Raw genomic sequence first — 17,169 nt, 5'->3', positions numbered from 1 at the left:
AACTGGGCATACGTCATCTCCGCCCCTGCGCATTCCTCGCGCGCGCGTTCTACATACAGGGGCGTCGACGTAGCGATACCGTCCGTCGTACATAGCCACAGCATGATTGGACCACCTGAAGCTGTCGGAGAGTTGCTCCGAGAAAATATCGTGGAATTCGTACGTCATCCAGCGGGAAACCCGTGAAAACTGTTGTATTTTATATTTTGATCTTCCTATTACTGAAAAGCCAATGTGCTTACTGCTCATTACGAGTGTAATGTGTTATCGCTCCGCGATTCATATGTATGCACTTTAAATTTCCAAAGGTATGAAATTTATTTTATTATATACTACTGTTTCTGTAAAACTGTTCTTTTGGCATATGTTAAAATTCGACTTGTACTATCACTTATCCTTTGTTCTGTTTGTAGATCAGAAGATGACACTAAGTTGCTTTCGAAACCGGTCGTTCTGGAGTAAATAATATTTAGCGATCTTGGTTTCAGAAGAAATTTCTGTCCGTTAAATTGACAGATCTCTCCCATCACACAAATGTGTGTAACCTATATTTACTTTTTTGTTGCGCGTTTACCTGTATTTTGTAAATGGATGGATTTCCACTTATGTCTTTCGTTTTTGTTTCATGCTTGACAGTAAGCTGTCTCTTTGGATCAATGTAGTCACTGCGACTAATATCTCAGTTCATTAGATCGATGTTTAACTGTGATTTTTTTTTTTTTTATCTGGATTCTATCCACGGCACGTATGACACGTAAAGTGTACTCTTTCAGTTGATCTATCTTCACACCAACTGCAAACTGACTGCAGCAGCAACTTACTAATACCACAAGTCTTCCTTCGTACTCATTTTCCTCTCTATCTTCTGTTGCAGGACAGCTGGTCTTACTGGATAAAAAAGACAGCTTCTGGAGAGTTCATAGACGGAGTAAAGCTTGTCAGTACTATGATTCATTTTCACAGCGCCGAATGGTTCAGTTGGAAGATTAATGCATACAATATACACTAAGGTGAACAAGAAATCCAGTGCAGCAAAGAGTATTAACTTGCTTCAGAAATAACTATCGCTGATGTGCGCGATTTGGATACCGTGGCTGTAACTAGGGGGACCAATTCCGAGATACCCTTACAGTTAGTCAGAGCTGGTGTAACAGTAGCGCATTGTTAGCGCAGTGTAGACGGGATCACATATGGCAACCTACTAGGTATCTTAATAGTCACATTGAACGCTAATATTCTGTGTCGTAGGACTTACAGTCGCACCACAGTGACATTCTGTCCCTTGTTGTCAATATGTAAAACTGTTTGCTATCTACTGCTCAAACGTCCAGGTGACCGTATTCGTTGTTCGTCACTTTCTTTTGGTCAATATTGCACGGCAGCTCGTCACTGTCACTTTGGGACTTTCCGTTAATGAAACTATTGGCTGGGGCGGCTGCTGTCACTGAGGTAACGATTTGAATTTATGTAAATAAAGCTACTTCCTGGCGTATTTTCTATATATGATGGAGTTACCTTTTTAGTATGTTCAGTCGCTTCGTAATTACACTATTGGCCATTAAAATTGCTACACCACGAAGATGACGTGCTACAGACGCGAAATTTAACCGACAGGAAGACGATTCTGTGATATGCAAATGATTAGCTTTTCAGAACATTCACACAAGGTTGGCGCCGACGGCGACACCTACAACGCGCTGATATGAGGAAAGTTTCCAACCGAATTCTCATACACAAACAGCAGTTGACCGGCGTTGCCTGGTGAAACGTTGTTGTGATGCCTCCTGTAAGCACGAGAAATGCGTACCATCACGTTTACGACTTTCATAAAGGTCGGATTGTAGCCTATCGCGATTGCGGTTTATCGTATCGCGACATTGCTGCTCGCGGTGGTCGAGATCCAATGACTTAGCAGAATATGGAATCGGTGGGTTCAGGAGGGTAATACGTAAAGTCGTGCTGGATCCCAACGGCCTCGTCTCACTAGCAGTCGAGATGACAGGCATCATATCCGCATGGCTGTAACGGGTCGTGCAGCCACGTCTCGATCCCTGAGTCAACAGATGGGGACGTTTGCAAAACAACAACCATCTGCACGAACAGTTCGACGACGTTTGCAGCGGCATAGACTTTTAGTTCGGAGACCATGGCTGCGGTTACCCTTGACGCTGAATCACAGACAGGAGCGCCTGCGATGGTGTACTCAACGACGAACCTGGGTGCACGAATGCCAAAACGTCATTTTTTCGGATGAATCCAAGTTCTGTTTACAGCATTATGATGGTCGCATCCACGTTTGGCGACATCGTGGTGAACGCACATTGGAAGCGTGTATTTGTCATCGCCATATTGGCGTATGGTATGGGGTCCATTGGTTACACGTCTCGGTCACCTCTTGTTCGCATTGACGGCACTTTGAACAGTGGACGTTGCATTTCAGATGTGTTATGACCCGTGGCTCTACCCCGCATTCGATCCCTACGAAACCCTACATTTCAGCAGGATAATGCACGACCGCATGTTGCAGGTCCTGTACGGGCCTTTCTGGATACAGAAAATGTTCGACTGCTGCCCTGGCCAGCACATTCTCCAGATCTCTCACCAACTGAAAACGTCTGGTCAATGGTGGCTGAGCAACTGGCTCGTCAAAATACGCCAGTCACTACTCTTGATGAACTGTGGTATCGTGTTGAAGCTGCATGAGCAGCTGTACCTGTACACGCGATCCAAGCTGTGTTTGACTCAATGCCCAGGCGTATCAAGGCCGTTATTACGGTCAGAGGTGGTTGTTCTGGGTACTGATTTCTCAGGATCTATGCACCCAAACTGCGTGAAAATGTGATCCCATGTCAGTGCTAGTATAATATATTTGTCCGATAAATACCCGTCTATCATTTGCATTTCTTCTTGCTGTAGCAATTTTAATGGCCAGTAGTGTACTTCACATAAGGGATAATCGTAAAGTTACAATTACTATATCGTAGAAAAAAGGAAGTTACATAATTAATTTTCAGTTTTTTTGGAGGTGGTAACGGCCTGCGTCAGTGGATGCACCGGTTCCCGTGAGATCACCGAAGTTAAGCACTGCCGGGCGTGGCCGGCGCTTGGATGGGTGACCATCCAGCCGCCATGCGCTGTTGCCATTTTTCTAGGTGCACTCAGCCTCGTGATGCCAATTGAGGAGCTACTCGACCGAATAGTAGCGGCTCCGGTCAAAGAAAACCATCATAACGACCGGGAGAGCGGTGTGCTGACCACACGCCCCTCCTATCCGCATCCTCGCCTGAGGATGACACGGCGGTCGAATGGTCCAGATGGGCCACTTGTGGCCTGAAGACGGAGTGCTTGTGCTTGTTTGGAGGTACGTGTCTATAAACTTGGTACACTCTGAAATCTCCGTGTTACTGTGCCGTACCATAGCGTAGAGGACCCAATAAAAAGCGGTACAGTCCAGGTACAAAGTAGAGTGCTGTACAGTGATTCGTTTTGTGAATTTGTAGGAGAATAAGAGTGAAAAAGTCGATGTTGGGCTGTTGGAAGTGTACAGCAATAATGCAGTATTATAATACACAATTGGTAAGGTGACTTAGATGCCTGCGATGAGACCAGTTGCCAAGAATACGTGTTGTTGTAACTACTGTTTGTAACACAGAAACTTCGATGATCCGAAATTTATTGCCGTTGATGACATTTATGATGCTTTAGCTTTTCTTCTAAGTATTGATCAATGGGATTCATCATCTACTGGCTTAATTGTCATCCATGCAGCTGTAACAGTGCCATCTTTGACTGCGTGAAACTTCCAAGCACTGCTGATTCTTTTTTATTTTCAGGCTAACATTATTTTGATATTTAGGGAATGCGTATCTCACTAGTATTTCCGGTATTAATTCTTTTAAATCGCATTATAATAGTTGCACATTTTTTGTGCCAGTCTAGGCAGTTGATGACAAAGTTACAAACTGTGCATTTGCAGTAGGAGATTGGAGCTTCCATGGAACAAAAGGATGGGGCACATAAAGCTCTGAGGAAAGACTGAATCCGTCCTAAGTACATTTTAAAGCATGCACTAGGCACAGGGTACTAAGTAAATGTTACATACAGAACAACTGGTTGTTGTATCTAAGGTGGCATACTTCGTGGTGAACTCTCTTTAGAGGTTGTAGTGTGAAGGTCAACATACGATTATAATTAATATCTAAAGTTCCTGACTTCTGGTTAATGTACATTGTAATAACACTGAAATGCTGAGAAATATGACAATCATCCTCTGTAGATATTAATTTAGCTTCAAACGTCAGGAGCAGTCAACAGTTACCTAGGTTCCTCATCAAGCAAGCTGTAATATTATAATGGTGCGTGAAAAAATTGAGAGACCTTGACCCGGTAAAAAGTCATTCACATTACATCACATTTTACATTATGTTTCTCAGCACATCATGTGACAAAAAGCCAGTGTACGCATTCTGAGCTTCCATCAGAAATATAAAATCTGATGTGGACTTCAAGTAAACAACAGCTGTGCAGATTGTTCTGATACTGTCTGAGCTTTACGTATGTTTTTAGATGAAAATTAGTCCTTAATGCTGCAATAACTGAACGTTGAATGGATGTAAGTTGTAACAGAGTTCTGTTTCAAACCTCACAGGTGAATGAATGAATTAATGATGACTGCATTAAGGAAACGAGGTGTGACCAAACAAGACTGAATGACGAAGTGGTAATCCATCCCTTTGAGAAAATCGCTAGAGAAGTGAGGGCTCTGGCGGTTGACGCCTGGGACAACACAATCAAGGCGATAGTGGGGAAAATGGCAGTTTTCAGCACCTTCCGTGGCATTTTGCACGTGACACAGGTCGCCGTCTGATGGGTTCTGTGACCGCTGCACCGGTTCAAACAGACCAGCGAACCGAAGTGACAGGAGGAATGTCGCAGCCGTGGGAAAATGCGGGTTCAGCACCGCCGAGATAGCTGAAGACCTAACCGTCATCGAGCCAGACGATGCTGAAGTTTTTTTGTTGCCACAGTGTGCCGCTGACAGATTACGCTCGTAAGGGGCGTACCGTCACAGGAATTTAATACTGACTTCTCCTGATAGGTTCCAGGAGACTGACATGACGAAGCGTCGCATGACGTTGATATAGATTTGCTTCCGTTCCACAATAACGCTTCACCTCTTTCTGCACAGACCACGATCACATACACAGCAGCTTTGGGCTATCAAATTTTGCGTTAAACCCCATATTCAACTAGTACGGCACCATGTAACGTCTTCCTCTTTCGCCGGATCAAGGAGCCACTGCGAGACACGTATTTCGAGAAGAACAGCGTGGTGATTTTCGAGGTGGAACGTTTTCTACACAGCCAAGACGTAAACTGCTGCAGATAAGGTCTCCGCCGAGGTAACTATCGCTGGAAAGTATCTTAAAGTGTTTATTGATCATTTTGCCAACAGTTGCAGTATTTACATTAGGCGACTAGTTTCAAACCTTACAGGTTCATTTTCAGGCCTTACCCAGCGAAGTTGCACTGGCTGTGCCTGATTTTTATAATAAACATCAAAGTGGCAACACATGCTTTATAAATATCTGCAGAAAGAATTCCACAATCCACATGTGCCTCTTACCGGCTCAAAATCGAACTCAGTATACCAGATTTGAAAACGAATTTGCTGGTTCCCTGTCAACGAAGTGCCGAAACTGAAAAAATCTGGGGAATATGTCGTACTGAAGAGTGCGAATGTGGAGGAGAACAAACAACATCGACATGTTTCATGATCCTATCGTGCTGAAACAGTGTAAATGAAAATTAAAACCACGTGACTACCCTTCACTACTGCTACTACTACCACTTAGTACTACTAGGATTTACAGCCCTTGGAAGGCCTTGGCCTGCATCACAATATCCTGCTATTCTATCCTGTCCATGACTTTCCATTCTCTGGCACCCAACCTTTTTCATGCCTTCTTCAATTCCGTCCACCCATTTTTTTCTGGGACGTCCCTTCCGCCGTCTGCCTCGAGCCTTGCCATCAAAAATCTTCTTACATGTTCTATCTTCCTCCATGCTGACCACGTGTTCTGCCCATCGCAGTCTTCTTATTTTAATGATAGTGACAATTTCAGGTTTATCAAAGAGTTGTTCTAATTCTGCATTCGTACGGATGCGTGAACCTTCTTGATCGTATATTGGGCCGCATATTTTACGCAGAAACTTTCTCTCCAAAATGCTAAGGATCCATTCCTCATTTGCAGTCATGGTCCATGTCTCGGCACCACACATAACAACTGGCCCTACAATCGTTTTGTAAATGAGGATTTTATATTTTCGTGATTGAAGTGAGCTCCTAAGCATGGGTAGTATGGCAAAGTAGCATCTGTTGCCTGCTGCTATTCTACCTTTCACCTCGCTGCTGACGTAATTTGTTTCTGTGATAATCGATCCGATGTACTTGAAGTCTCTCACCCTTTCAAACTTATTGTAGGCTATCCTGAGATTTGGTAGGTTTCGCTGGTTGGTCTTTGCCATATATTTGGTCTTTTCGACATTGACTAACAGGCCAAGTTCCCTTGCACCTCTCTCCAGTTGTTGATAGGCATCAGCCAGCACAATGGTGTTTCGCCCAAGTAATGCGAGATCATCTACGTATTTTAGGTACAGCTGTGAACGATTACAAATGGTTCCTCTATTTATCTCTATCATGACTTTTTCCAGGCAGAGGTTGAATAGCAGTGAGGAGATATTGTCACCTTGTCTCAGTCCCTTCTTCACTCCCTGTTCTCTGGGGAATTCGCCCTGTATTTTTACTTTAAAGTTGGTTTTTCTGAGGGTCATCATAGAAAGTTTAACGAACTTTGCCTCTTCCATCACATTCCGCAATGTCACTCTTGAGATGCTACCATAGGCTTGTTTAAAATCGTTATAAAGCTGATGTATGTTTATTTTTCAAGTCGTATGGGTAATGTGAATATTTGGTCAGTTGTCGATCTATTTCTTCTAAAGCCACTCTGATAGTCTCCAATTCTCTCTTCCATATAGGGAGTAAGCCTCCTAGTTAGCGTATGTAGTACTTAGCAGGGATATTCCTCGGTAATTCTGGCAGTTTAATTTATCTCCTTTTTTTGTATATGGGTCACATAATAGTCGTTTTACACTCCATTGGCATGCTCTCCTCCTGCCATATGTTCAGTATTACTTTATGTATTGCTTTCCACCATATTTGAGAAGTTCAGCCTGGATCTGATCTTCTCCAGGTGCCCTATTATTTTCTAAAGCCTTAATGGCTTATATCACTTCCTCCATTGTGGGTTCTGGTGTTTGGTCCATAATAAGTTATTTCCAACAGTTCTCCTAATCTTTCTACTTCTGGGTTCAGTAACTCTTCGAAGTATTTTGCCCATCCGTCGAGTATTTTATTACTCCCCCCTATCAAATCCCCTTCTTTATTTCTACATATATTTGTTCTGGCCTGAAACCCAGCCTTTCCATCTTTAATCTTTTGGTACTTTTCTCTTCTACTAGCTATTCAATTTCTGCCATTTTTTTCTTTACTAGTGCTCTTTTCTTCTTTCTGCAAACCCTCTTAGCTACAAGGAACTTCTTATTCTAGTCATTCAGATTTTCTCTAGTTCTTCTTTGAAATAATTTCATTCGTGTTATGTTACGCTCCTCAATTCTTCTCATAAATTCTTCATCAAACCAACCTGCCTTCCATTGAGCCCGTACATGTCCCAAAACCTCGCCAGCTGCCTCGAGGATTGCAGTCTTACATTTTTTCCTCATTATTTCTTTATGTTCATTTGATGTGTTGGTATCGTTCTTAATCTCCTCTTCTATTTTCGTCTGATATGCTCTCCGTATTTCTTCTGACTTTAATTTCTTAATGTCAAGACTCTTCTATTTGTGACCTTTATGTTACGAATAGTGATATCCTTTGCCCGCACTTAATTCTCACTCTGTGATAGTCTGAACTGCAGTCCACGTTGGCTCCTAACATCCATTACGTCTGATCCGTGCCTCCGGTCAATCAATATAGTTTGTCCATCTGGTGACATCCATGTTTCTTTGTGTATCTTTTTGCGTGGAAAACATGTAATTCTGACAGTCATGTCTTACTTACAGCAAAATCTATAACCCTAATTCCATTGTCATTGAAATACCAATATTTCATGGAAGTTATGTCTTCCTATAGTTAGCTGAAATGCCTCTTCTTTTCCTATTTTTGCATTCAAGTCTCCTATTAAGATCTTAACACCATGTTTGGGAGCCTGATCATACAACTGCTCTACCTTGCTATAAAGCTCATCCCTCTGTTGTTCATTTGCCTCCTCTGTGGGTGCTGGTACGTCTATAATTGTTATGCTGAAAAATTTTCCCCTTAATATGGACATCCATCCGTTGATTGGTTCGAAGCACATTGTAGCGTGTTTCAGTCCTTTAGCGACCACAAAACCTGCATCAAAGGTATTCGTCCTCACGCCTTTGTATACCTCAATTATCATTTTCGTTCTACAGGGTGATTATAAGTGGGTGATCGTAGGACAATGAAACTTTGTGGAAACATTTATAAGAACAAGCGGAAGAGAAATAACGAATAACTCGTTGAATGGAAACATTTCTGTTTGCACAGAAGAGGGTAACACTTGTTAACTGCGTAAGTGCCCATCGATTCTGCCCGGTGTTGATTGAGACAAGCAAATATATTGATACGTGGCTCCAGGCAAAAGGGTACGACTCGCAAACAGTAAGTATAAAGTCTGAAGTCAGACGTGATGGACAGAGGTAGGCGGCTGTAGTGAACCGAGGGCACGTTGCGGGTGGCTAGCTTCGGAAATTGGTGTTGTGTACACGGTCGAAGGAGGACAGCGCGAGGAGAGACGGGTGGCCGCTGTCAGCGGAAGACGTATGCTGCACACCGAGGAAGTCTGTCGGCGCGGGGATCGTGGTTGTCGCACCGCGGTGTGATAAGGTCTGATCTCTAGTTTGGAATACTCCTTGCCTGTGGAACTAGGGTGAGCATTCCCGAACTTTACAAAGAAGTTCTTTGACTGTCTCCCAGATCGTCGCAACCTTGCTCCGTGTTTAAGACTTACATCTGCTTTGGGTTGTGAAGGGAAGGGAAGCTCGAAGACGAGCGTGTGCTCTGTTTTCCCATGCGTAAGTTAGTATCGAAATTTTGGAAGATACTGATGTGACTCGGAGTGTCTATGTTACACGCAGTTGTGTACACAGTGGCGTTCGTTAAGGTTGGCTTGTGGCAGATGAGCAATGTAAATTACGCAGAATCTTTTTTTCTGTGCTCTCTGTGAATTACTTACAGTATGGGGAGCCATCTTCAACTGGAAAATGGGGCCTAAAATATCGGCTTTCACTGTTTGTAAGCTTACTGAAAGTTTGGCGTGCCACGTATGTATACCGCTTGGCTCATACTAGGTTACATTTCTTGTAAGATTGGATTTTATTGTTCTTGTACTGGTCAGTTAGTCCCGCTGGTGTCTGAACAGTATTTGATTATTCATAACTCTTACTATCAGTTGTTCTTGGGCGTTCCCTCCGTATAACACCTGTTATTGCGTCAGTAAGCTAGCTGCTGGGCAATAATCGGTTCTTCTTTGATGCAGTGCTATTTGTTTTAAATATTTAATCGAATTGTTTCTTTTACTCGTCAGTTACGGCCGTCTGTGCTTATGAAATATGTGCTTATTCATATACTCATATCGCCAGTTGTTCTTTGGGGTTCTTTTAGTAAATCACGTCTCGTATAGTAAGTAAATTTGCTGCTGGGCAGTAATGGTCACTTTGTTAATGATGTGTTATTTTGCTTTTAAGTTTTTAAACTAATTGTTCTTTACTTGGTAAGTTACGACTACCGTCGGTCTAAATATATTTGCCTATTAGCTGTTAGTTAATAATGGAAGCTTGCTTGAGGCTGTGTTACTTGCTTTAAGTATTTAACCTAACTGTTTTATTGAGAGTCACAGTTGCGTACTCAAGGCTATGTGGTTTTCTATCAATTAATTAACTGTATCACTGGTCAGTCATGAACGTTGTGATCCCGAATTGTAACAAAATAATTAACAAGGGTACATGCAGTTAACACTGACACGACTCTTTGGAATTAGACGTCTTCAAATTTTCGAAAAGTAAAATTGTCTAGAACTTATTGGAGTGAAAGGTACTCGTGAAACCCATTTAATTGAAACTGTCCTTCCTAAAGCAAGAGCTCTGTTTGTGCCGTTCACTGCAATTAACCATCTTGGTGCCTTGTCTTATTTAAGAAACAAATGTTTTAATAATCTACGTCTTTTATTGTATTGCTCCTGTAGAGCTCAGTGCTTCCAACTCTGTGACCACTGTTTCCAAGTATAACAGCCACAAGATTAAGTACCACACAACTTCTGCACCCCCCCCCCCCCCCTTCCTCCGCGACCCTCCACATCCGCTCACCCTTTTATTCATTCTTACTGGGTGCGTTTCACCGCGTTTTCGTTTAAGGCTACACACGCTGCTCAGTGTGACGACCATCTGCATCAACTACAACCTGGAACCGCACTACACTTTGCTCTACTGCTGCCCGGGAATGGTGGAGCGTGGAAAGTTCAGCTGCTTGAAGATCGCACATTGCGTTTACCATTCCCAGCCCTGGCAGCAGTAACTTTTTCATCAATTTGTGGCGTAATTGTCCGTCGGCGTCTCTCATGAACAATTCCCAGGTAGCCAGTTATTCGAATTTTGGGATCATGTTCTTCAGCTGTGGTGCGCAAAAAGCACCCCTTTGCATTCCTTTAATGCCTCAAACTTAGTGCTTGATACTCGCTAAGACCAGCAGCGCTGTTGCGAACAGCTTTACGATTAAAGCCCTGTTGACCTTGCTCAGACTCATGTTAAAAGGTTTGCGCTTGTAATGGACGCTGATGCTTGTATTTCAATCCTGCGTCGCCGTGCCCGTACCGGCGACTGACAGAGAGTCACGACACTAACACTACTAACAGCGCAAATGGCGCAGCACACGGTCTGAACATCATTCCTATAAAGCTGGGTACCCGTATAGTAGCATTTAAAAAGACAACCAACCTCTCAGGTTTTCTACAACCAGATCGTTAATTTTCGTGTCATCGTTTTGTTACAGTTATCGCACAGTAGAAAAAGATCACTTAAGTATTGACCCACCTGCACTAATGGCTCTGGATTTTCTGCAGAGATAGTTTCGTTGACAAAATAAAAATTTCTAATTCTCGAGGCAGCTTCTGTCTGCTCTTCGGTTGTCGATAGGTGAAGACGGGGGCCCACGACTTGCTCAAATTTTTCGTTCAGGTTGGTGATCACCTCTGACTGGCTGAGAATGCTGAAACCTGAAGACAGAAGAGTAAAGTCCAGTAAGCGCTCACTTCAGGAAGTAAATTTTGTGCATGTGCTCCGTTTGTACTAATGCATAATCATTTCACACTTACCAAGTTCAGCAGAAGTGACACCGATCATGAGAGGCACTTTCGCAAAACGGCCTTCGTTCAAAATTGAAATGAGAGATTCCGTCAGGAAAGCGCTCTCTGTTGGTGGTTCTATATTTGGAGTCTAAATGGTTCAAATGGCTCTGAGCACTATGGGACTTAACATCTATGGTCATCAGTCCCCTAGAACTTAGAACTACTTAAACCTAACTAACCTAAGGACAGCACACAACACCCAGCCATCACGAGGCAGAGAAAATCCCTGACTCCGCCGGGAATCGAACCCGGGAACCCGGGCGTGGGAAGCGAGAACGCTACCGCACGACCACGAGAAGCGGGCTATTTGGAGTCCATACGATGGTTGACATATACAGCTTCTCCTGCAAATAAATCCAAAGATCTATGTTACTCTTTTTCTCAGCATAACTTCAAGTGACTGAAATTGCACTAAGGATATCATTATGTTGTGAATTTTTATGAAGGGATCTATGTCATAAACCGATTTGCATCTCTGATTCTTAACCCACCAAACGACGTGATATACATTGGTTATTTAGTTCCTGGAACGAAAAAACTTACCACATAAGGAACTTCTCTTCTGTAGTATGGTATCACAGGTAAAATAACTTAAATTTACAATGAAACGTTAGTAATATTGAGATAAAATTGTGGTGCAATATAAGAAAGAAGGGACCTCTGTAAACACTTGGTTAATCAATTCAGCTTGTCAACAAAGTAATGTCAAACATAATTCTATAAGTAAAACATAAAACTAAAAGACAAATAACTTGAAAAAACTTAGAAAAACTGGAGAACAATTTGTAAGGGTTAGAATGAATGTTTACTCCACAGCTGAGTGTACGCTGATTTGAAGTTTTCTGCCAGATTAAAAGCCGGCCGAAGTGGCCGTGCGGTTAAAGGCGCTGCAGTCTGGAACCGCAAGACCGCTACGGTCGCAGGTTCGAATCCTGCCTCGGGCATGGATGTTTGTGATGTCCTTAGGTTAGTTAGGTTTAACTAGTTCTAAGTTCTAGGGGACTAATGACCTCAGCAGTTGAGTCCCATAGTGCTCAGAGCCATTTGAACCATTTGCCAGATTAAAACTGTGCTGGAGCAGGACTCGAACCGGGCCTGGACAGTTCACAAAAGTTTCAAATCAGTGAACACTCTGCTAAAGAGTGAAAATTCATTCTGCAAACAATACCGCAGACTGTGGTTAGCCGTTTCTCCACAGTAACCTTTCTAAGAGTAGAGCTAGCCCCACAAGGTACTTGTGGTAGTAAAACTGTAAGAGCGGCTCTATAGAGCACTTGGCCATAAATGGCACTTGTCTCTAATTCAAGTACGGACGGTACCCATGATTTTAATGTGACAAAGTTTCGAATTATGGCCGCATTACAACTGAAAACGATAGTGAACGAGAAAACGACAGTGGATGCTGAATGACAGAGAAGTTTGTATCGCGAAACAGAATTAATTGCTTAAAACGGGTGTACAATGTCACGCTCCCCAACTAGAAGGATATAGTCCAACGTACAGTAAACGCCAGAAGAGACCATAACTTTACACGTACTGGGACTGGACCACAGTACCGAGAGAAACTCGTGTTTAAAAGTAGAGAAATTAGTTAAGCTTGCAGAACACGTTATTGCATTTGACCATAAAACACCTGTCTAGTATCTACATCTACATATACAGCTACATACATACTCCGCAATCCATCATACGGTGCGTAGCGGAGGGTACCTCGTACCACAACTAGCATCTTCGCTCCTTGTTCCACTCCCAAACAGAACGAGGGAAAAATGACTGCCTATATGCCTCTGTACGAGACCTAATCTCTCTTATCTTTGGGGTCTTTCCGCGAAATGTAAGTTGGAGGCAGTAAAATTGTACTGCAGTCAGCCTCAAATGCCGGTTCTCTAAATTTCCTCACTAGCGATTCACGAAAGGAACTCCTCCTTAACTCTAGAGACTCCCACCTGAACTCCTGAAGCATTTCCGTAACATTCGCGTGATGATCAAACCTACCAGTAACAAATCTAGCAGCCCGCCTCTGAATTGCTTCTATGTCCTCCCTCAATCCGACCTGATAGGGATCCCAAACGCTCGAGCAGCACTCAAGAATAGGTCGCATTAGAGTTTTATGAGCGATCTCCTTTACAGATAAACCACATCTTCCCAAAATTCTACCAATGAACCGAAGACGACTATCCGCCTTCCCCACAACTGCTGTTACATGCATCTCACGCTTCATATCGCTCTGCAATGTTACGCCCAAATATTTAATCGACGTGACTGTGTTAAGCGCTACACTACTAATGGAGTATTCAAACATTACAGAATTCTTTTTCCTATTCATCTGCATTAATTTACATTTATCTATATTTAGAGTTAGCTACCATTCTTTACACCAATCACAAATCCTGTCCAAGTCATCTTGTATCCTCCTACAGTCACTCAACGACGACACCTTCCCGTACACCACAGCATCATCAGCAAACAGCCGCACATTGCTATCCACCCTATCCAAAAGATCATTTATGTACACTCCTGGAAATGGAAAAAAGAACACATTGACACCGGTGTGTCAGACCCACCATACTTGCTCCGGACACTGCGAGAGGGCTGTACAAGCAATGATCACACGCACGGCACAGCGGACACACCAGGACCCGCGGTGTTGGCCGTCGAATGGCGCTAGCTGCGCAGCATTTGTGCACCGCCGCCGTCAGTGTCAGCCAGTTTGCCGTGGCATACGGAGCTCCATCGCAGTCTTTAACACTGGTAGCATGCCGCGACAGCGTGGACGTGAACCGTATGTGCAGTTGACGGACTTTGAGCGAGGGCGTACAGTGGGCATGCGGGAGGCCGGGTGGACGTACCGCCGAATTGCTCAACACGTGGGGCGTGAGGTCTCCACAGTACATCGATGTTGTCGCCAGTGGTCGGCGGAAGGTGCACGTGCCCGTCGACCTGGGACCGGACCGCAGCGACGCACGGATGCACGCCAAGACCGTAGGATCGTACGCAGTGCCGTAGGGGACCGCACCGCCACTTCCCAGCAAATTAGGGACACTGTTGCTCCTGGGGTATCGGCGAGGACCATTCGCAACCGTCTCCATGAAGCTGGGCTACGGTCCCGCACACCGTTAGGCCGTCTTCCGCTCACGCCCCAACATCGTGCAGCCCGCCTCCAGTGGTGTCGCGACAGGCGTGAATGGAGGGACGAATGGAGACTTGTCGTCTTCAGCGATGAGAGTCGCTTCTGCCTTGGTGCCAATGATGGTCGTATGCGTGTTTGGCGCCGTGCAGGTGAGCGCCACAATCAGGACTGCATACGACCGAGGCACACAGAGCCAACACCCGGCATCATGGTGTGGGGAGCGATCTCCTACACTGGCCGTACACCACTGGTGATCGTCGAGGGGACACTGAATAGTGCACGGTACATCCAAACCGTCATCGAACCCATCGTTCTACCATTCCTAGACCGGCAAGGGAACTTGCTGTTCCAACAGGACAATGCACGTCCGCATGTATCCCGTGCCACCCAACGTGCTCTAGAAGGTGTAAGTCAACTACCCTGGCCAGCAAGATCTCCGGATCTGTCCCCCATTGAGCATGTTTGGGACTGGATGAAGCGTCGTCTCACGCGGTCTGCACGTCCAGCACGAACGCTGGTCCAACTGAGGCGCCAGGTGGAAATGGCATGGCAAGCCGTTCCACAGGACTACATCCAGCATCTCTACGATCGTCTCCATGGGAGAATAGCAGCCTGCATTGCTGCGAAAGGTGGATATACACTGTACTAGTGCCGCCATTGTGCATGCTCTGTTGCCTGTGTCTATGTGCCTGTGGTTCTGTCAGTGTGATCATGTGATGTATCTGACCCCAGGAATGTGTCAATAAAGTTTCCCCTTCCTGGGACAATGAATTCACGGTGTTCTTATTTCAATTTCCAGGAGTATAGATAGAAAACAACAGCGGACCTAGCACACTTCCCTGGGGCACTCCAGATGATACCATAACCTCCGATGAACACTCACCATCGAGGACAACATACTGGTTTCTATCACTTAAGAAGTCTTCGAGCCACTCACATACTTGGGAACCAATCCCATATGCTCGTACCTTAGGAGTCTGCAGTGGGGCACCGAGTCAAACGCTTACCAGAAGTCAAGGGATCTGGCATCCGTATGATACCCTTCATCCATGGTTCGCAAGATATCATGTGAAAAAAGGGCGAGTTGGGTTTCGCAGGAGCGATGCTTTCTAAAGCCGTGCTGATGCATGGACAGCAACTTCTCTCTCTCAAGGAAATCATTATATTCGAACTCAGAATATGTTCGAGAATCCTGCAACAAACCGATGTTAAGGATGTTGGTCTGTAATTTCGAGGATCCGTCCTTCTACCCTTCTTATATACAGTCGTCACCTGCCCTTTTTTCCAGTCGCTCGGGACTTTACGTTGGGCAAGAGATTCGAGATAAATGCAAGCTAAGTAAGGAGCCAATGCAGTAGAGTACTCTCTGTAAAACCGAATTGGAATCCCATCAGGACCCGGCGATTTATTTATCTTCAACCCATTCAGCTGCTTCACAACCCCAGGGTTGTCTATCACTATGTCCTCCATACGGGAATCTGTACAAGACTCAAACGGCGGTATGTTTGTACGATCCTCGTGCGTGAAAGATTTCTCAAATGCTAATTTTAAAATTTCAGCTTTCGTTTTGCTGTCTTCCATTGCCAGGCCAGACTGATCAGTGAGTGACTGGATGGAAGCCTTCGACCCGCTTACCGATTTTACGTAAAGACCAGAATTTCCTTGGGTTTTCAGCTAGATCTTTTGCTAATGTATGGCGGTGGTAGTGGTTGAATGCTTCGCACATCGCTCTTTTTACAGCAGCACGGATCTCTACTAACTTTTGCCTGTCCCTATTCTACCGAACTTTCTTGTACCGCGAGTGCAACTGCCTTTGCTTCCTGAGCATTCTCCGAATTGTGCTGTTAAACCACGGTGGGTCTTTTCCGTCTGTAACCCACTTTTTTGGCACATACTTGTACAATGCGTGATTTACAATGTGTTTAAAATTTGCCTATAATTCTTCCACGTCCATCGTACCGGAATTAAATCAAGTCGATTCATTTACTACGTGGGATGCTAACAACTGCTTATCTGCTCTTTCTAGTAAGAATACTCTCCTAGCCTTCTTGACCGACTTTTTAACTTTCGTAACTATAGTCTTTATGGAAACATCATGATCACTAATCCCTGTCTCAACTCTGACACCGTCGATGAGGTCTGGTCTGTTCGTGGCTACCAGATCTAAAATACTTCTATTATGCGTTGGCTGTCGATTTAGCTGCTCAAGACAGTTTTCGGATAATGTGTTCAAAAGTAATTCACAAGACAGCTTGTCTGTATCATCTGTAATGAATCCATAGACATCTCAGTCTATAACAGGTAGGTTGAAGTCGCCTCCGACTAATATAGCATGATTCGGGTACTTCTGAGATACAGAATGTATACTCCCTTTGAATGATTCTAGAACTGTCACGGTGGAACCTGGTGGCCGGTAATAACACCCCACAATTAACTTTATTTCCCCTAGCCCTGTTAAACTTGTCCAGATAAATTCACAATCACACTCTACTTCGACCTCCGTAGACGCAATATTTTTGTCAACTGCAATGAGGACACCACCTCCTACGGTGTCTA

General features: G+C 44.2%; 1 protein-coding gene across 3 annotated transcripts in view; it reads right to left on the bottom strand.

Moving 5' to 3' along the window:
* Positions 1-17,169, bottom strand: part of LOC126253067 (para-nitrobenzyl esterase-like) — a 186,356-nt gene that overhangs the window by 13,960 nt on the left and 155,227 nt on the right. For 2 of the 3 annotated variants that reach the window (XM_049954155.1, XM_049954157.1), the window contains exons 6-8: positions 11,799-11,827; positions 11,451-11,572; positions 11,170-11,351 (exon numbers count right to left, since the gene is read on the bottom strand). The exons of the other annotated variant lie outside the window; for it this stretch is intronic. In XM_049954155.1, the coding sequence (XP_049810112.1) occupies positions 11,170-11,351; positions 11,451-11,572; positions 11,799-11,827 (333 nt within the window). The remainder of the gene's footprint in view (positions 1-11,169; positions 11,352-11,450; positions 11,573-11,798; positions 11,828-17,169) is intronic. 3 annotated transcript variants of the gene reach the window in all.

The sequence above is a fragment of the Schistocerca nitens genome, chromosome 4 (assembly GCF_023898315.1).
Source record: "Schistocerca nitens isolate TAMUIC-IGC-003100 chromosome 4, iqSchNite1.1, whole genome shotgun sequence".
NCBI classification, from domain to species: Eukaryota; Metazoa; Arthropoda; class Insecta; order Orthoptera; family Acrididae; genus Schistocerca; species Schistocerca nitens.
Note: the sequence above shows the minus strand (reverse complement) of the source record. Positions and strands in the feature narration are given on the sequence as shown.